General features: G+C 39.8%; 1 protein-coding gene across 5 annotated transcripts in view; it reads right to left on the reverse strand.

The window, feature by feature from the left end:
- Nucleotides 1-316: 316 nt before the first annotated feature.
- The window catches only part of LOC140280434 (disks large homolog 4), a 70,643-nt gene continuing 54,078 nt past the window's right edge, over nt 317-16,881 (reverse strand). For all 5 annotated transcript variants that reach the window (XM_072375782.1, XM_072375781.1, XM_072375780.1 and 2 more), the window contains 16 exons: nt 15,894-16,063; nt 15,592-15,728; nt 14,583-14,727; nt 14,020-14,155; nt 13,693-13,849; nt 13,484-13,586; nt 12,960-13,074; nt 10,394-10,570; nt 10,176-10,218; nt 10,055-10,085; nt 9,561-9,608; nt 9,359-9,460; nt 9,051-9,223; nt 8,604-8,716; nt 8,403-8,494; nt 317-3,558 (listed from right to left, as the gene is read on the reverse strand). In XM_072375782.1, the coding sequence (XP_072231883.1) occupies nt 3,452-3,558; nt 8,403-8,494; nt 8,604-8,716; nt 9,051-9,223; nt 9,359-9,460; nt 9,561-9,608; nt 10,055-10,085; nt 10,176-10,218; nt 10,394-10,570; nt 12,960-13,074; nt 13,484-13,586; nt 13,693-13,849; nt 14,020-14,155; nt 14,583-14,727; nt 15,592-15,728; nt 15,894-16,063 (1,849 nt within the window). In that variant the 3' untranslated portion in view covers nt 317-3,451. The remainder of the gene's footprint in view (nt 3,559-8,402; nt 8,495-8,603; nt 8,717-9,050; nt 9,224-9,358; nt 9,461-9,560; nt 9,609-10,054; nt 10,086-10,175; nt 10,219-10,393; nt 10,571-12,959; nt 13,075-13,483; nt 13,587-13,692; nt 13,850-14,019; nt 14,156-14,582; nt 14,728-15,591; nt 15,729-15,893; nt 16,064-16,881) is intronic.

Below are 16,881 nucleotides of genomic sequence, written 5' to 3' on the forward strand. Positions count from 1 at the left end.
CGCGTGCACACCACAGCACGACGCTATCAATCGAAATGATCCTCATGACTGTCTGCTTTCCTAACAAGAAAATGGTTCCCCCAATGAGGGGTGGGGGTTGTGGGCGCCACCAGCAAATAACAGCCCGAGCAAGTCTGTGCAAGTGCGGCTGAGACGAGCTTGTGTAAGCGGCTGAAAATGGAGAATGAGCGCCCTCCTCTGGTCGTGTTGAGGCGCTCCACCTGTGGAGCTGCAGCGGGGCACCAAATCATTAACAAGGACAAACGAAGAAGAAGAACAGCAACAAGAAGGCAGCTGAGACCATTTTCAGAAAGCATTTTTAAATTAATTTTATTATTTTATAGCTAATTTACAACAAGCGCTTCACTGAACTGGAACATCTTATTTTGCTTCATATTGTCATTATTGAATATATTTTTCTGCATCAGTTGACTTTGTTGTAACTTTGTAATTAGTCTTTTCTGTAAAAATTCATATACTTTATAAGGAATATCACACTATGATACGGATGGCTGAGAGAGATATTAAGAAATACACTGAATCCTCAAAGAAAGAAATCGAAAACATGTTATTCAATTTATGAATGTGTTGTTGTCGTCTCTGTGGTTCCATCAGTGTGGAAATGTTCGTGTGGACGTGCTGATATTTTGTGTGTGTGTGCATGTGTGTGGTGCCCAACCAGAACCAGAACAGTGTTGGAGCGGTTAGACTGGGCTGTGGCTCCAATGAATTCCTGGACTTCAGTTTAGCGGCGACTGATCTAAAGCCACACGGCACCCCAACATCCGTATTATATTTACAGCATTTGTGGCCAAGACCCAAGAGCTTTCTCTGTGTGGACGATTAAAAAAAAACAAAGGAAAGAAAAGAAAAACATAAATGGACCCGATGACAGCTCTGAATAAATCATAAATCAGAAAGCAAAAACAGAAATTGATGCTTGTCATTCTCAAGCCTCAGTTGTTCCACCATGAGCAAAAATAAACAAACAATAAATATGAACGGTCACTTCCATCAATACGTCCACCTTCACTCTTATAATTCAGAACATATCATAAGTGAATACAAACACATGCTCTGGAAACCTTCATCTTGACTCACTGTCGCCGTCCCACTGATATCTTGAGCATATCATGCTGTCAGTGCAAACTTTATATAGATACTGTCTTAATCTTACACAGAAAACCATCTTCGTTGCATAACATCATAGCAGTATTGCACTACATCTTCATGTGCGTGTCTCACTCTCTCACGCATGCGCACGTTGCCCATTTATGTATTACACATGATAACTACCATAAGCTGTTATAAAGTATGGATATCCTCATATAGTATCATCTATATTTTATACATTAATACACACCTTCTTCCACACAAACGCACGCACGCACGCACGCAGTCAGACAGACACACAGCTGCATTGCACGTGTTTTTCAATTGATTTTCGAGCATAAACATGTCATATACTTGAGTTCAAAGCTCTAGTATGAGGTCTGCTTTACATCAGCTTGAATCTTTTTGCTGCGGTTTACAACAATAAAATGGGAATGTGAGTAAATTCAACAACCAAAACGCAATATTACCCAAAGAAATCAATGGAATATTGTTTGGAAATGCTGATTTTTACAGACTTAGTCCCGTTAGAAATTGTCATAAAAAAGATATATATTTATATATATATATATATATTTATATATATAGGCCATAGATTTTTTTCTTTAAACATGACTTTGTTTTATTTTTGTGTGGACTCAAGAGGGAGAAAGAAGCAGAGAAAAGTGGAAGAGAGAGAATAAAAGAAGACCTACCCCCCCCAACACACACACACAGAGGAGTTCCCACACATGAATGTGCACGCTTGTGCAGAAATACGCACACACTTACACACACAGACACATACACACGTGCCATGGCTTTTACCACCGGAAACAGTGTGTACGTCTGCGGCTGAGGGGATCATTTGGAAGAGTGACCGGTGCGTTGAAGCTAAGAGCTCTGCTGTTTGTGCCTGGAGAGATAACATTCATCCTGGATTCTGACGGGCAGGCCAGAACAGCCAGTTCCCCCCCGTAGAGGAGTGGGTCAGGTGCACAGCTCGGGTTACGACTCTACGTGTGTGCGTGTGCATGTGTGTCACTGGATGGGTGTGAAAGTGTTTGTCTGTGCATAAGAGAGTAGAGGCTAAACTGTAAGTCAGAGTATCTAGTTTGCTCGGGACCAACCTCTCACCATCATTTCTCTCTTCTCCTCTTTCTTCATGAGACATGCTAAAACACTCCTTCACAACAAAGAGGCGGAGAAGTAGAACACACCTCACTCGCTTTTTTTTGTCTGAATTTTCCATAGTTTCCATCTCCTGGCTTCATTGTCCTTGAGGATGCATGCACAAATTCAGCATAATGAGTTTTTAATCATTATAATTATTTGAACTGCCTTTAAATTATGCCTCGCAATATTCAAGATGGGTGACAGAACAAATGTCAGTCTTGGTCACTGAGGTGCTATTCTGAGTTCACACCAGGAACCAAGAGGAGAGTCCCAAGAATCTCAAGAGTCTGCTGAGAAAAGACTCCGTGTCAAGAGGGACTCAGCAGGGTCTGAGCCACCCCCCGTTCTCAGTCTTACCCTGTTCCTGTCCTGAAAGAAGGCAGAGCTGACAGGAGGAGGAGGACAGAGGCCGAGGAAGCAATAAAAAAAGAGGGGCCAGCGTCTTTTTGAGCACCTCCATCTCAGGGGGCGCATGGAGGTGTTCGCTGGGGTCATGAGACTTGAGATAGGTGGAGAGGAAGAGGTCTTACTACCTCTGGGTCCATCCCTGCATCCCCTGTGACCCACACCCTCTGCTCTCTTTCAAGCCCTGTTCCGTTATATCTGGACTGTGTGAAGGTCCAGAGGACACGGACTGCAGTTCACACCTGGCATCAAAATGGTGTCAAAAATGGCTTCACTTGTGATTGAATTTCACTTTGTTTGCTATTTATCTGGTGGGAAAATACATCGTAACATGTGCTGAACACACACTCAGGTTATGTAGCAACACCAAAATGTTTAGGGCTTTTGTTCCTGCACGTTTGGAGGCGTAACAGCTTGTATCCAAAGTGCATTTTAATGCTAAGTGTGAACAGGGCCTCGATATTTAGTCCTGCTTCATAAAAGTGGAATACTGATTAGATCTTTTCTCTCCATCTCAGTTTAATTACACATCACTGTGTTTACATCTGTCACAGAGTCTCTTTTTTTTGGTATCCTTCTTTGCCTCGCTGTGTCACTTCCCGTGTTTGTCTCTGTCTCTGTGTTTGTACGCATTCATCTCTCTGTGTCATTTGCAGTGATTGCCTAAGCACTGACTTCGCTGGAGGACAGACAGCCAGGCGAGGCTGGCTTGGCTGTGAGGGTGAAGGGTGGTGTTGGTTGGTGGCGGTGAGGGAGGGGTGGTTGGAGGGGTGCAGCATCACAGCCTCTCTCGAGTGGGGATCCAGATGTAAGGCCCAGATTGCTCCTCAATCACTGTCTTTACTTTGTGATAAACCTCCTCAAAGCTGTCCCCTTCCACGACAGCTGCAGCAGGAAACAGCATGCATGAAGGAAGGGGGAGAACACAGCGAGGGATGAAGAGAAAATGGCACAGAAAGCAAAGAAGAAGGAGACAGGGGAGACAGTAGGAGGCAGAAATGGAAACATTGGGTGGGAAGATAAAGAGAGACAGATGAAAGGGTGGGTGTTTATCAGAAATGTTTTCTCGACAGTGTGGGGAATAATCAATTATGAACATTTTTTGTGATACATCAAAGAACAAGCACATTTCCTTTGTGTAAGCATTTCTACACATTCTCCCACATATTTATCTTCTCAGTGCTTTATAAAATAAACCACAGCTGTTAGGAATTGTTGACAGCACCAGATTTGGGAGGAAACCTGGCATTCATATTTTGTCTACTGCTGAGATTTGCCCTAATTGCATCTCTTAAACGTTCGAATGCTCCGAGTCCTCCCAAAAGGCATTGTTTTTCCCATTAAACTCATTCAGTTTGCAGAGGAAGCTTATCATTAGGAGGAGGATTATTTTGTTATCGGTGCATGTTGGCATCAAACAGTGACAAACAAAAAAGGAGAAAAGCCTGAAATACTGAAATTATCAGCACTTGAAGTGTCAAGGAGAACACAAGCAACAGAAATATAAACAACTTGTTTCTGAAATACCGTTTAAGTGGAAAATGTACAATTACCACCGTAAGGTTTACGCCTTTATGGTCATCAGGACATCAGAAAATTAAAAACCTTGTTCTTTTAGGACATGATTATTGCACCGTGCCATTATCTATTCAGCAAAGCCTAAACAACATTGTGTGAATAACTAATTACCCCCCCATGATTCACCTGACCATTCAACCATTCAACCAACCACAGTTGGCAACAATAACTTGAACTAATTATTTTCTGTATGCCTCTCATCATGGTGGAGGAATTTTGGACACTCTTCTCTACAAGCTTGTTTAATTTAATTGACATTTGCATGTGCACTTTAATGCACATCTGCCCTAAGGCCCTGCTACAACATTTTAACCTGGCTGAGGTTTAGGATCATTGAGCTTTAACGGTCCATCAGATACTTTGGCAAACAGAGGAGTTCCTGGTCAACTCAAGGTGCCAGGTCCTGTAGCTGCAGAACAAGCCCAAATCACCCCCCTTCCACCACTCTGCTTCACAGTTGGTGCGCGGTGCTTGTGGTGATCTGCTGTGTCTGGTTTAATCTGTCCAAAGGACATTGTTTGCTTTGCAAACCTAAGCTGTGCTGCCATGTTCTTTTTAGAGAGAAGAGGCTTTCTCCTGCAGCCCTTCCAAACAGGCCATCCTTGTTCAGTCTTTTTCTAACTGTGCTGTCATGACCTTTAACCTTTAACATGCTAACTGAGGCCTGGAGAGTCTGAGATGTAGCTGAGCTGTGGATGTTTTACAGTTTCTCTGAGCACTCAGTGGTCTGACTGTGGGGCTGAACTTGCTGGGATGCCCACTCCTAAACTATGTTTAATGTTTTCCTCTTGTGAATAATCCTCATAACTCTTCCCAGATTGATGCATAGTAACAACTGCTTGTGTTAACACACACCTGAAAGCTCCCCGACACTCACACTTGCTGATGATCGGTTACGATAAACCTCCTGTGCTTCTGACTGCTTCCACCTCCTGTGGAAGCAGTCAGGGTGGACTTCGGGTGCACATTGGCTTAAATTTAGTTAAATAAATAAAGAGATTGTATTTACCTGTAAAACCTTAAAATCAAGAGGACGGGATGTCTTTTTATACATAGTTGTCATTCCATTTCGAAGGGAGCGTGAGCTTGTGTTTGCTAACTTGTGCTGCCATAATTAGAATATAAATCCCTGTGTACTGTGCAGATACAGTGGTGCTTGTAAACTGTTTACAACTGTCTGTGCTGCTGCGTCAGCGTTTTCAAAAACACGAGATTTTAACACCAGTCCTGAAAGTAGATGATCCAGCAGTCCATATCTGATGGTGGAGGAAGTATTTCAGGTGATGTAACGCAGCGCTGCTCAATAAAATGTCTCTAAAGTGTTGAAAAAACATTTGAAGACAAAAGAAAACTGCGTTTCACCACAAGCACCTTCTTTTTCCAACACGTCAGACATAATTAAAGCCTGTTTAGCTGCAGGATGGTTTGCCATCACTGATGGCAGGATTTATTCTGACTCATACCAGGGAGTTAGAAAGGAAAATGTCAGGGTATATTTGAACTGTGACTCAAGAGAAGTGGGTCAGGCAATAAAACAAATACCCTCAGTAATCTGTTCTATAGCTGAATTCTTGAATATATTCAAGTTATTGTTTTAGAAAAACATGAACTTTATCTACTGGAACCCTTAATGTAGAAATTAATCTGAGGAAACCCGCCAACGTCTGAAAGTGGAAGCTGTCCTTTTTCGAGGAATGACTTAAAAAGCTGATGTGCACAACTGATCAGCAGCTACTATTTGTTTAATTAGAAAGAGCAGCACATGCAGTTGAACCGTATGTGTTGCTGCGTAGATTTCCTCCCCTTTAAAGACATGTATGGAAGGTTAATTAGTGATTCTAAAGGAATTATTTAGACCCATGCATAGATATACTTTTCTCTGTGTAAGCCCTGTAGATGACAACCTGTCTGGAATGTACAATAGACTGGGTATATATGGGTATATATGAGTATATATGGGTATATATGGTATATATGAGTATATATGGGTATATATTGGTATATATGGGTATATATGAGTATATATGGGTATATATGGTATATATGAGTATATATGGGTATATATTGGTATATATGGGTATATATGGATATATAGTGGTATATATGGTTGTGTATGGGTATATATGGGTATATATTGGTATATATGAGTATATATGGGTATATATTGGTATATATGAGTATATATGGGTATATATGGGTATATATGGGTATATATGAGTATATATGGGTATATATGAGTATATATGGGTATATATGAGTATATATGGGTATATATGAGTATATATGAGTATATATGGGTATATATCAGTATACATGGGTATATATGAGTATACATGAGTATATATGAGTATATATGGGTATATATGGGTATATATGAGTATATATGGGTATATATGAGTATATATGGGTATATATGAGTATATATGAGTATATATGGGTATATATGGGTATATATTGGTATATATGAGTATATATGGGTATATATGGTATATATGGGTATATATGGGTATATATGGTTATATATGGGTATATATGGGTATATATGGTATATATGAGTATATATGGGTATATATTGGTATATATGAGTATATATGGGTATATATGGTATATATGGGTATATATGGGTATATATGGGTATATATTGGTATATATGAGTATATATGGGTATATATGGTATATATGGGTATATATGGGTATATATGGGTATATATGGTTATATATGAGTATATATGGGTATATATGGTATATATGAGTATATATGGATATATAGTGGTATATATGGTTATGTATGGGTATATATGGGTATATATTGGTATATATGAGTATATATGGGTATATATGGGTATATATGGGTATATATGGGTATATATGAGTATATATGAGTATATATGGGTATATATGAGTATATATGAGTATATATGGGTATATATGAGTATATATGAGTATATATGGGTATATATGAGTATATATGGGTATATATGAGTATACATGGGTATACATGAGTATATATGAGTATATATGAGTATATATGGGTATATATGGGTATATATTGGTATATATGAGTATATATGGGTATATATGGGTATATATTGGTATATATGAGTATATATGGGTATATATTGGTATATATGGGTATATATTGGTATATATGGGTATATATGGGTATATATGGGTATATATGAGTATATATGGGTATATATGGGTATATATGGGTATATATGAGTATATATGGGTATATATGAGTATATATGGGTACATATGGGTATATATTGGTATATATGGGTACATATGGGTATATATGGGTATATATGAGTATATATGGGTATATATGGGTATATATTGGTATATATGAGTATATATGGGTATATATGAGTATATATGGGTATATATTGGTATATATGGGTATATATGGATATATAGTGGTATATATGGGTATATATGGGTATGTATTGGTATATATGGGTATATATGGGTATATATGAGTATATATTGGTATATATGGGTATATATGAGTATATATGGGTATGTATTGGTATATATGGGTATGTATTGGTATATATGAGTATATATGGGTATATATGGGTATATATGAGTATATATGGGTATATATGAGTATATATGGGTATATATGGGTATATATGAGTATATATGGGTATATATTGGTATATATGGGTATATATGGATGTATAGTGGTATATATGGGTATGTATGGGTATATATGGGTATATATTGGTATATATGAGTATATATGGGTATATATGGGTATATATGGGTATATATGGGTATATATGGGTATATATGAGTATATATGAGTATATATGGGTATATATGGGTATATATGAGTATATATGGGTATATATGAGTATATATTGGTATATAGTGGTATATATGGGTATGTATTGGTATATATGGGTATATATAGGTGTATATTGGTATATATGAGTATGTATGGGAAACTGATGAATATCTTATTTGGTTCTCGGTGCATTCAGAGTCTTTTACAGACTTGTGTGTAAATCCACCATTTTGTTCATATAATTCATTCAGAAATATAGAATACTCTAAAGAGTTCCCAAACTTTCAAGCAGCACTGTACCAGTTCAGTACCCTGATTTTCCCTCTGTAGTCAAATGACATCTCTGTGCTTTTACCTGAGAAACACTCCAGGAAGTCTTGCTCTAGTTTGAGGGCTCGGTCCATTCCTTTCCTGGCCTGCTCCTCTGTCAGGCGAGTGTTAATTTCTCTGTAATGTCACACACAAAATACTCATTACAACACCTGTTTTCCTGATATAGAGGAAATCCACTGTCTGATAAGCACACATTTATCATGAAAGATATTTCAGTACATACAGAACATTCTCCAGAGACTTGGGACGGACGAAGATGGCGATTGGATGAAGCTGGGCTGCTTGTAGTCTGCGGACAGCGTTGGCCGACACATCCAGGATGCAGTGTTTCCCCTGCTGCTCGAACACACGTGCAAAGATAGAAATTATGTTAAAAAAAACGTTATTTTAGTAAGAAATAAATCTACAAGTTAATTAGGTTATAAGTCACAAGAGGTTGCAGCTTGTTAATAGTTTGTTGAAGCGTTAAAGACAACATTTGCTGTCTGTAAATCCCATTATGACACATTTCAAGAATTTAGGATCACTAATAACACATCATACTTTAATTATATCCATGGGTCTCATCTTACTGTATAATGGATGAACAGGCAGCGGGTAACTTTCCCAGTTTTTATGACGGATGTGAAAGCAGTTTTATCATTTTCTAATAGAGGATGTTGCTACCCACTTGCTCAGCCACCTCGCGGACACTCTGGACACTGGTGCCGTACAAGTGACTGTTGTACTGGCCGGCTTCGATGAATCGATGGCTCTGGATGTCCTTCTCCATCTGTTCCCTGGACGACACAAAATGATAGTCTCGCCCATCCACCTCGTATTCCCTCTTGGGTCGCGTGGTGTCTGTCAAATGAGGAAAAAAACCAAGAAAAACAGAAAGCAATTAAATCCGCGTAGACGTCGCCGAATTGCTGCAGGTGGCAGCAGTTAAAACCAGAGAACAGATCAGTCTCTATGAGTGACAACGTAATTACTCACGAGGGACACAAGATCCAAACTTATCAGGGAACTCAGACAACAGGTCATCATTTATCCTGTCCTTCACGGGACCCAGAATGATGATGGGTCTCGCATAATGCACTTAAAGTGAGAGGAAAGAGAGCCGGGTCAATCACAAAAGAGAACCAGGAAAGAAATGGATAGAAATTTGGTCGTCAGACGTGGTTTTGTGCGCTCTTACCTTCCACTTGTGTAACTATCTCATAACTGTGTGAGATTTTATCTCTCCCTGGTGACAGAACAGAGAAGCGTTCAGCCACACGTCTTTTCACATTCCAGCATGAGATTCAGGTTTGTGTCTGCATGTGAGCATCTGTGTGAGTCTGAACTGAGACTTTAGGGTTTTAATGAATAAGTAACAGCGTCAGAGATGATTTTAGTTACACTCTGGAGGAAAATATCAGTGATGTTTTAATCCATCTCACATGCAAAACTCTGTGACTATCTTTTTTTATTCATAGAAACACATTATGTAATTAAAACAATATACTTCTTGTGCTTTGAGTGTGCAAACTGTAAAAAACCTTCTGTCAGGTTGTTGTTTTCACGGTATTTTGTGAAATACGTTGTGTTTGTGGCTTTATTGTTGTGTTTCATCGTGTATTTTGTACCTCTGGGTCAACACAGTAATCAGTTTAAGTCAGTATGTGCTGGATTTTAGTGTCATCTAATTACCTTGAGTGCTCAAGCTGTCTCGACCGTGGTCCTGAAACCGAGATGAGATCAGAAATGAACACACTTGGAAACGCTTTAAAGGTAGCAGCCTTACTTAAACAGTCCCAGTGAATGAACATACCCTCTCTTTGGTGTTACCACGAGACCACTCTTTCCTTTCCACCCTGTGCAAATGACATGAAATTATAAAAAAAAGTTATATTTACGCATGTAACCAGAAATGAAAAGGTTTCCCTTATCAAACACAGTTTTCTTCTCACAGATAGAGTTGTTCCGTTCAATTGTGTTTATCAGAGCCACAGAAATACCCTTCCCTCACACATATTCACAGTGTCTGACCTGTGTTTGCTGGGGATAAAGCCAACCTCTTCAGCCTCATTCTGCGGGCTGACCTTACGGGCCTGCCACCACTCTTCATCCCCACAGTCCAACACGTGCAGCACGTCCCCGAACTTAAAGCCGAGGGCCTGACTGAGGAAGCCACAGTCCTCAGTCTTGTCGTAGTCGAAAAGAGCCCTGAGTGATGGAGAGATGGAAGAGTTCATGACAGTCCTTTAATAAACTGACTTAATCCAAAAGAAGATTCATGAGGAGATTCCCTTTTTCCACACTGGCTGAAAACAGTATGTTGTGGCTGCTATTAATGCTCTTTAAATTGAGCACATTTTGATCAAATTTGAACAAAAAAGTATAGCTCAGCTCATCAAATAGAAGGAATGGGGCTTGCTCACATTTCATTATTCAGTGCTGTTCATAAATGTAAAAGAAACAATTATTCTACTAAAATAAGACAACATACAGGGTTGAAATATTGGTTACAGCCACACATAGAGCTCAGAGCTTCTGTGCCACACTTCAGTTAATCAATGGATGAAAAAGGAAGACTCACAGAGTTTGGTTTACTCGTTATGAAATGACAGCTCCTGGTTTCCAAAGCATGGGCTGTGAGCTTTACATACTTCTCACACTGTTGCAAAATGTGATGAATTATTTATTGAAAGTGTCACTGTTTGTTTCTGGAACTTCTGTTCAGCAAATTTGTCAGTGGTTTCAGCGCCAAATGCTCGTTATGCAATGGCTGCTCCTTCGCCGCATGTAAAACTTATTAATTCTTACTTCAAACAACTGACACTGTCAACAAAGACCCTGACGGAGCTCTGAGCCAGAGAAAAAACTTGACAAACACAGCAGCAGGTGATAAAAATGGCTGATTGATATTTACTCGCATTTTGACACACTTAGAGGAGCCGTGTGCACAGAAAAACTCAGTATTTTATTGAGCCTGTCATTCGATTCAAACGTCATCCCGCAGAATGCATTCACAGACAGCTATAAGGGCAATAAATGGGCTATAAATGGACTTTATATGGACTTTATATGGACTTTGATCACACATGGTGACCTGGTGAATCTGGTTGATCGTCAGTTTATGTATGAAAACAGTGAAGACGCTCATCTAACGGTAAGACCCACGTCTCTGTTATTCTGTTCTGTGTAATATGTTTAATTCAATTCAATTTAAAAAATGTTATTTATATAGCGCCAGATTACAACAATTGTCATCTCAAGGCACTTAAGTAATATTCAAGCCAATTGGAATTCAATTCATTGTAATGTTTAGCTCCTTGAACAGATGAATGCAATTTTTCTTTGGATAGACCTAAGCTGGGAACCTCCCATCAACTTGTAGCTGGTGGCAGGTTTGTTGGTGTAATGACTTTGTTTTAAAGTCGATGTGATGGAGGGGAAGACGCTGCATTATCATTAAAATGTACTGAGTTGTATATATATATATATATATATATATACATACTCTCAGTGATTACGTACAGTGAACACTAATGTATTTAATGTATGTAATCAATTGCAATGTTGCTTTCTAGTTGTCACAGTCTATGCTCTGTCACAGTTTACGTTTTGTTTTCAGGTTATGTTCTGGTCATGTTTTGCCACCTAGTTTCACTCACATCACCTGCTTCATTGTTCACAGCTGCACCTCGTTCACTAATCACTCCCTCCACAGGATTTAGTCTCCTGGTTTCCTTTCATTCACTGCAGAATCCTCACCAACCCTTCAGGCCGCAGTCACTGAAGATAAGGCTGGTTTCCTGCCTCATAGTCCTGTTCATAGTTATTTATTCACAGTTAATCATAGTCTTGTTTTGTTTTTCATAGTCTTGTTTTTTTTGTTAACGTCAAGTATTTCTGAATCCGGCTCTGCCGTGACTTTTGTTCTTGTTTTTGCTCCCTGTTTCTTGGAATAAACCTTTTTTTGAAAATCCAAAGAGCTGCATCTGGGTCCTACCTCTCCACCAGTCCGTGACACTAGTGTTGACAGTAAAACTAATAGTAAAACTGTAGATAAACACACCTAAAGCCACACTTTGAACATCTTGGTAGGCCTGTATAAGATGTCCTCAGCTGTGTTGGGACTGGATATTAGTTGGCATTTACAGCATTTGCATTTCTTTTGTAATTTTCTTCCATACGCTTTTGTGTCTTTTCATTCTTTTCTCTCTTGGTTCACATACGTAAACACTTAATGTATTTTTTCTCATATTAAAGCTCCACTGTGGACAAATCGAATTCCTGCCTCCAAAAAGTCATGATTTTAAACAGGAATATTACCTACGATGTGAATACAGCAACCACGGTTGCCCCCTAATGGGGCTCCAGTAGATGGCAGGCTGTGCCAAAATGAAAGCTACATGCTGGCTTTTATGCACGTGTGCATGTGCAACATGACTGTTAACAAGCTTTCATCAAAAGTCTGATTCAATAAAAAGAAAAGAAACATAAACACACATTGTTCATTAAAAGCGAGGGACTTCTGCTTTGTTGAGTTCATTCGAAAAGGCTCGTCTTGGAGCATCTTTAACTTATGCATGAGAGAAACTACTTAGACCTGATGTAGAAGCCTCTCTTTGGGTTACTCCGTAGCGTTGTGGTCCCAGAGCCCATGCTGCTGTTCATCAGCTGTTCCCTCAAGTCATGGATTTTGGCCTCAAAACGGCTGTACTCTGGAACAGGGAAAAGACAAAAATGTGAAGACCTACCGGCTCACAGAGTGACGCATGGAACCTTGCAATGAAAACAGAATTATACAAAGTGCCTGGATTAAAAACTAGAAAACTGAATCCTGAGTCAGTGGTTAAACTATGGAAGACTGACTGTAGCTGTAGGTTTCCAACACTGTCCAGATTACATAAATATCCACCTTATATTGCTGTAATGTGTTTGGAGATAACAGTGTCAGAGGGAATAAACCAAAATTAGCACTGGATGCTACTCCTCTAATGAAACTATGAAAAAGAATCTTAATAATAAACAGGTTTTAGAGGAAAATTGCTAGAAAAACCTGCTGTAAATGTGTTTAATCTGTCAAATGCTTAATATGTGTGAGAACTTGTGCGATAGTTGTGGTTTTACCATCGGGTCTGTACTGAGCAATGATGGTGACAGTCTGGCCAGCGTTCTTCAGAGCCGCAGCAGCCTGTTCATGTGTGGCCATACGTAGATCCACGCCGTTTACCTGAGTCACACACACACAGCAGTCTATAACCACATCTGAAGCCACCCTGAAATACGTGTGTGTGTGTTTCTGCGTGCCAAATTTATGATGAAGAAAGTGTCATTACACTGAGGATCTGATCGCCCTTGTGAAGCTCTCCGCTAAGGTCGGCTGGTCCTCCTGCCAGGATGAAGGAGATAAATATTCCTTCTCCATCTTCTCCTCCAACAATGTTGAATCCCAGACCCGTAGATCCTCGGTGGATCAAAACCCGACGAGGCTCCCTAAAAAGTTGAGTCATTGTCACCAATAATGCAAAGTGAAAAACAAAGTAATACTGACATTTATTCCACTGACTCTACAACTTCTGCCGTTACTGATAAAGCTGCTAGTACAACTAATGAAAAGTCATGCTTCAGGAAAAATGTCAAGTCAAGGATCATTGCTAACAAACCTGGGGATGTCATCATCTCCCATCATGCCGTGCAGAACAGGGGAAAACCGACTTGGTGAGGTGGGAGTGAGGGCTTGTGGGTAATCTGATCCAAGGTAGTTAGGGTGGCTGAGTTCAGTGTCCATGTGGGAATATGCTGGAAAAATGAACAAGAAACCAAAAGAGGTGTAACATACCAGGGCTGTACTGTAGCGATACATTATTAATCAGATTTCTAGTCTTTTCTTTTGAGTTAGTGCACTCATGCTGTTTGCTATAATAAAGTCTCTCTGAGTATCTGAAGAAAGCCAACAGCAAAAAGAGGGTCATATTCCCCTTTTTCAACCAAGGGCAGATATTCATCAAAAGGCTGATTCAGGTCAAAGGAAATGGAAAAAACAGCCCTGATCCTGTGCTATTTAGCTCTTGGTTTTCACAGTGCTCCCAAGCTAACCTAAAGTGGATTTCCCTCTATCTTTGACCACATAATCCAAATTACTTTAAACAGAAAGCCATTGTGGGGCCAGACCTTTGGCTTTATTTGGGCCAAACCTAAAAAACAAACAAGAGAGAGAGAGGCTTACTGCTCGTGAGGTCTGGAGGGTTGTAGGAGTTGGTCAGAAACAGGTTGTTAGGCTTGGCCACCCTGAGGTACACCACTTCGGCTGTGTTCTTCAGTGCCCCCACCGCATCCTCATGCATCACATCCTCCAGACATACAGTGTTCACCTGATCATTCACGACGAGCGGGGAAACACAAACAGGACAGAGCGGTTTTGACTCTTTAGCACTGAATTTACAGTGTTAAAAGTAGAAAGTAGAAGTGAAATTGTATTTATGTTAGCTTGTAAACAGGGAGCCGTACACACATGTTGTAACTGTATTAGACTTTTTCCCTGGGCCCAGAATGGGAACATGAATTACCAAACTTAAATCTGCGTTTAGCTGTAAAAGAACAGGTCTAATTAATCATTCATCCCTAATTATCACCCCAGGTAGAGCTGAATATCAAACTAAAAATAAGACTAGAACTTTAATTTGCTACATCCCACCCGTAACTGAAGCTGTGCATCCAAATCATGGACACCTACAGGGAGACAGATGTGGAATAACATGCAGCACAGGTCCAGCTGAGAGTTTTGCACTGAAAATGTAAGGTTATCACGCACCAGGGTGACTGATATATCTATAACAGATTTGCTGTAAACGAAGGGATGCTGCCATTGTCCATTTAAAGCTAAAACCTTGGTTCAGACACCATTTAGTGACTATCAAGCACCATTTTGAAGTCGCTGCTACGAGGTTCTGGTGTTGCCCAGCAGATGGCAGTAAAGCCTCTTGGGAAACATATTTAATCCATCCTCCACATGTATTAACCTGTTAGTGAAAGTAATTTCAGACCATGAAAATTACAGCTGTAATTATCTTGGCCCTTGATACAGCTTTCCTGCATAGACACACAATATGCGAGGGTGCTAATGTGTGAAAATGTGTCCTCGTGCGTTAAAGGTGAGAGTCTGAAGCTGTCAATGACATGTATGTGTGGGCGCTTTTATCTGCATTCGAGTGTTTTTTTATATTCTAGTGACCGACCGCTAAGATCTTGTCTCCGATCTGCAGTCGCCCGTCTTTATGAGCTGCCCCGCCTTCAATGATCTTGGTGACATAGATGCTGTTATCTCCTGGTATGTGCTGGTTTCCCACCCCTCCAGCAATGCTGAAACCTAATCCTGAGAAACGGAAGAGATGAGAGAAACTGAGAGTGAGCAAAGGAGGTGCCTGTTAACATGGAGCAGATTTGCTAAATCCAGAGGGTACAGCTTAGCTGGCTACAAGGCATCAGTAAGCCCACACAAAAGTATTGATGCTGTACACCAGCACACACTTCTACATACCTTTAGGCCCTTTGATTAGCTTGATTTCAGTGACTTTTTCAGCTGCTGGCTTTCGGCGAAGAACATAGAGGCGGACAATAGCACCTGCCTCCTTGAGAGCCTCTACAGCTTGGCTGTGTGTCACCTCCCTCACATCAACATCATTCACAAACAGGATGCAGTCGTTCACACTAAGAAACAGAGAGAGACAGTGGGTGGGAAAGAGAAAATACAGCATAAGCTGTTGTTTTGGTGGAGATATTGGCTGTGGTCCTCCACCAGTGGAGGTCAGAAACAGTTAATTTCCTGCTACAGCTGTTTTTGGGATCCATTTTCACCTCACACATCTGGCATGCCCCCCCAACTCTGTATGTAAGCATAAAGCAAGTAAAATTTCTCCCTGAAGTGAAGCTAACACCAGAGGAAAACTCCAACTCCAAAGGAAAGCAGTCCACCGTCTGAGCTTCTTCTTCTTTCTCTCTTTTGCACGCAGAGAATAACCTATCATAGGATAACATTTCTTTATTACAGGGATACTTCTATCATGCACTGACATTTCTGTAACTCTACTCATAAACTCTCAGTCTCTGTTAAACCAGAATCTTACATGCTGGATAAATTGTTTGAAATCAGCTTCATTAAACCACCACCTCAGATACTCCAGTCTCTTTGTTCTCATTTTCAAAGAAATATTTTTAACAAATTTCTGGAGTTATTAAGACTTTGGAAATGGACGTATAACCTCGACAGAGGGCATATTTCTCTTTAATTCTTCTTATAATCAAACAGAGACTGGAAATCTCTGAAAGCAACGTGGGTTTTATGCACACACATTGAAGGTTTTTATCAAGTTTTTCATTTTCATACATGAGGAATTGAAAAATTCCGAGTATTTTCCCTAAAGGTACCTGAGATGTTTTGTTTACAGAATACAGGAAAGTCCAAGAAAGAAATACAAGCATTTTCTACTTTTAAACAGACATTCTGGGTGGACATTTTTAGGTTGGCT

This window comes from Leuresthes tenuis, unplaced genomic scaffold (genome assembly GCF_036924035.1).
Source record: "Leuresthes tenuis unplaced genomic scaffold, fLeuTen1.0.hap1 SCAF_21, whole genome shotgun sequence".
Lineage (NCBI taxonomy): Eukaryota > Metazoa > Chordata > Actinopteri > Atheriniformes > Atherinopsidae > Leuresthes > Leuresthes tenuis.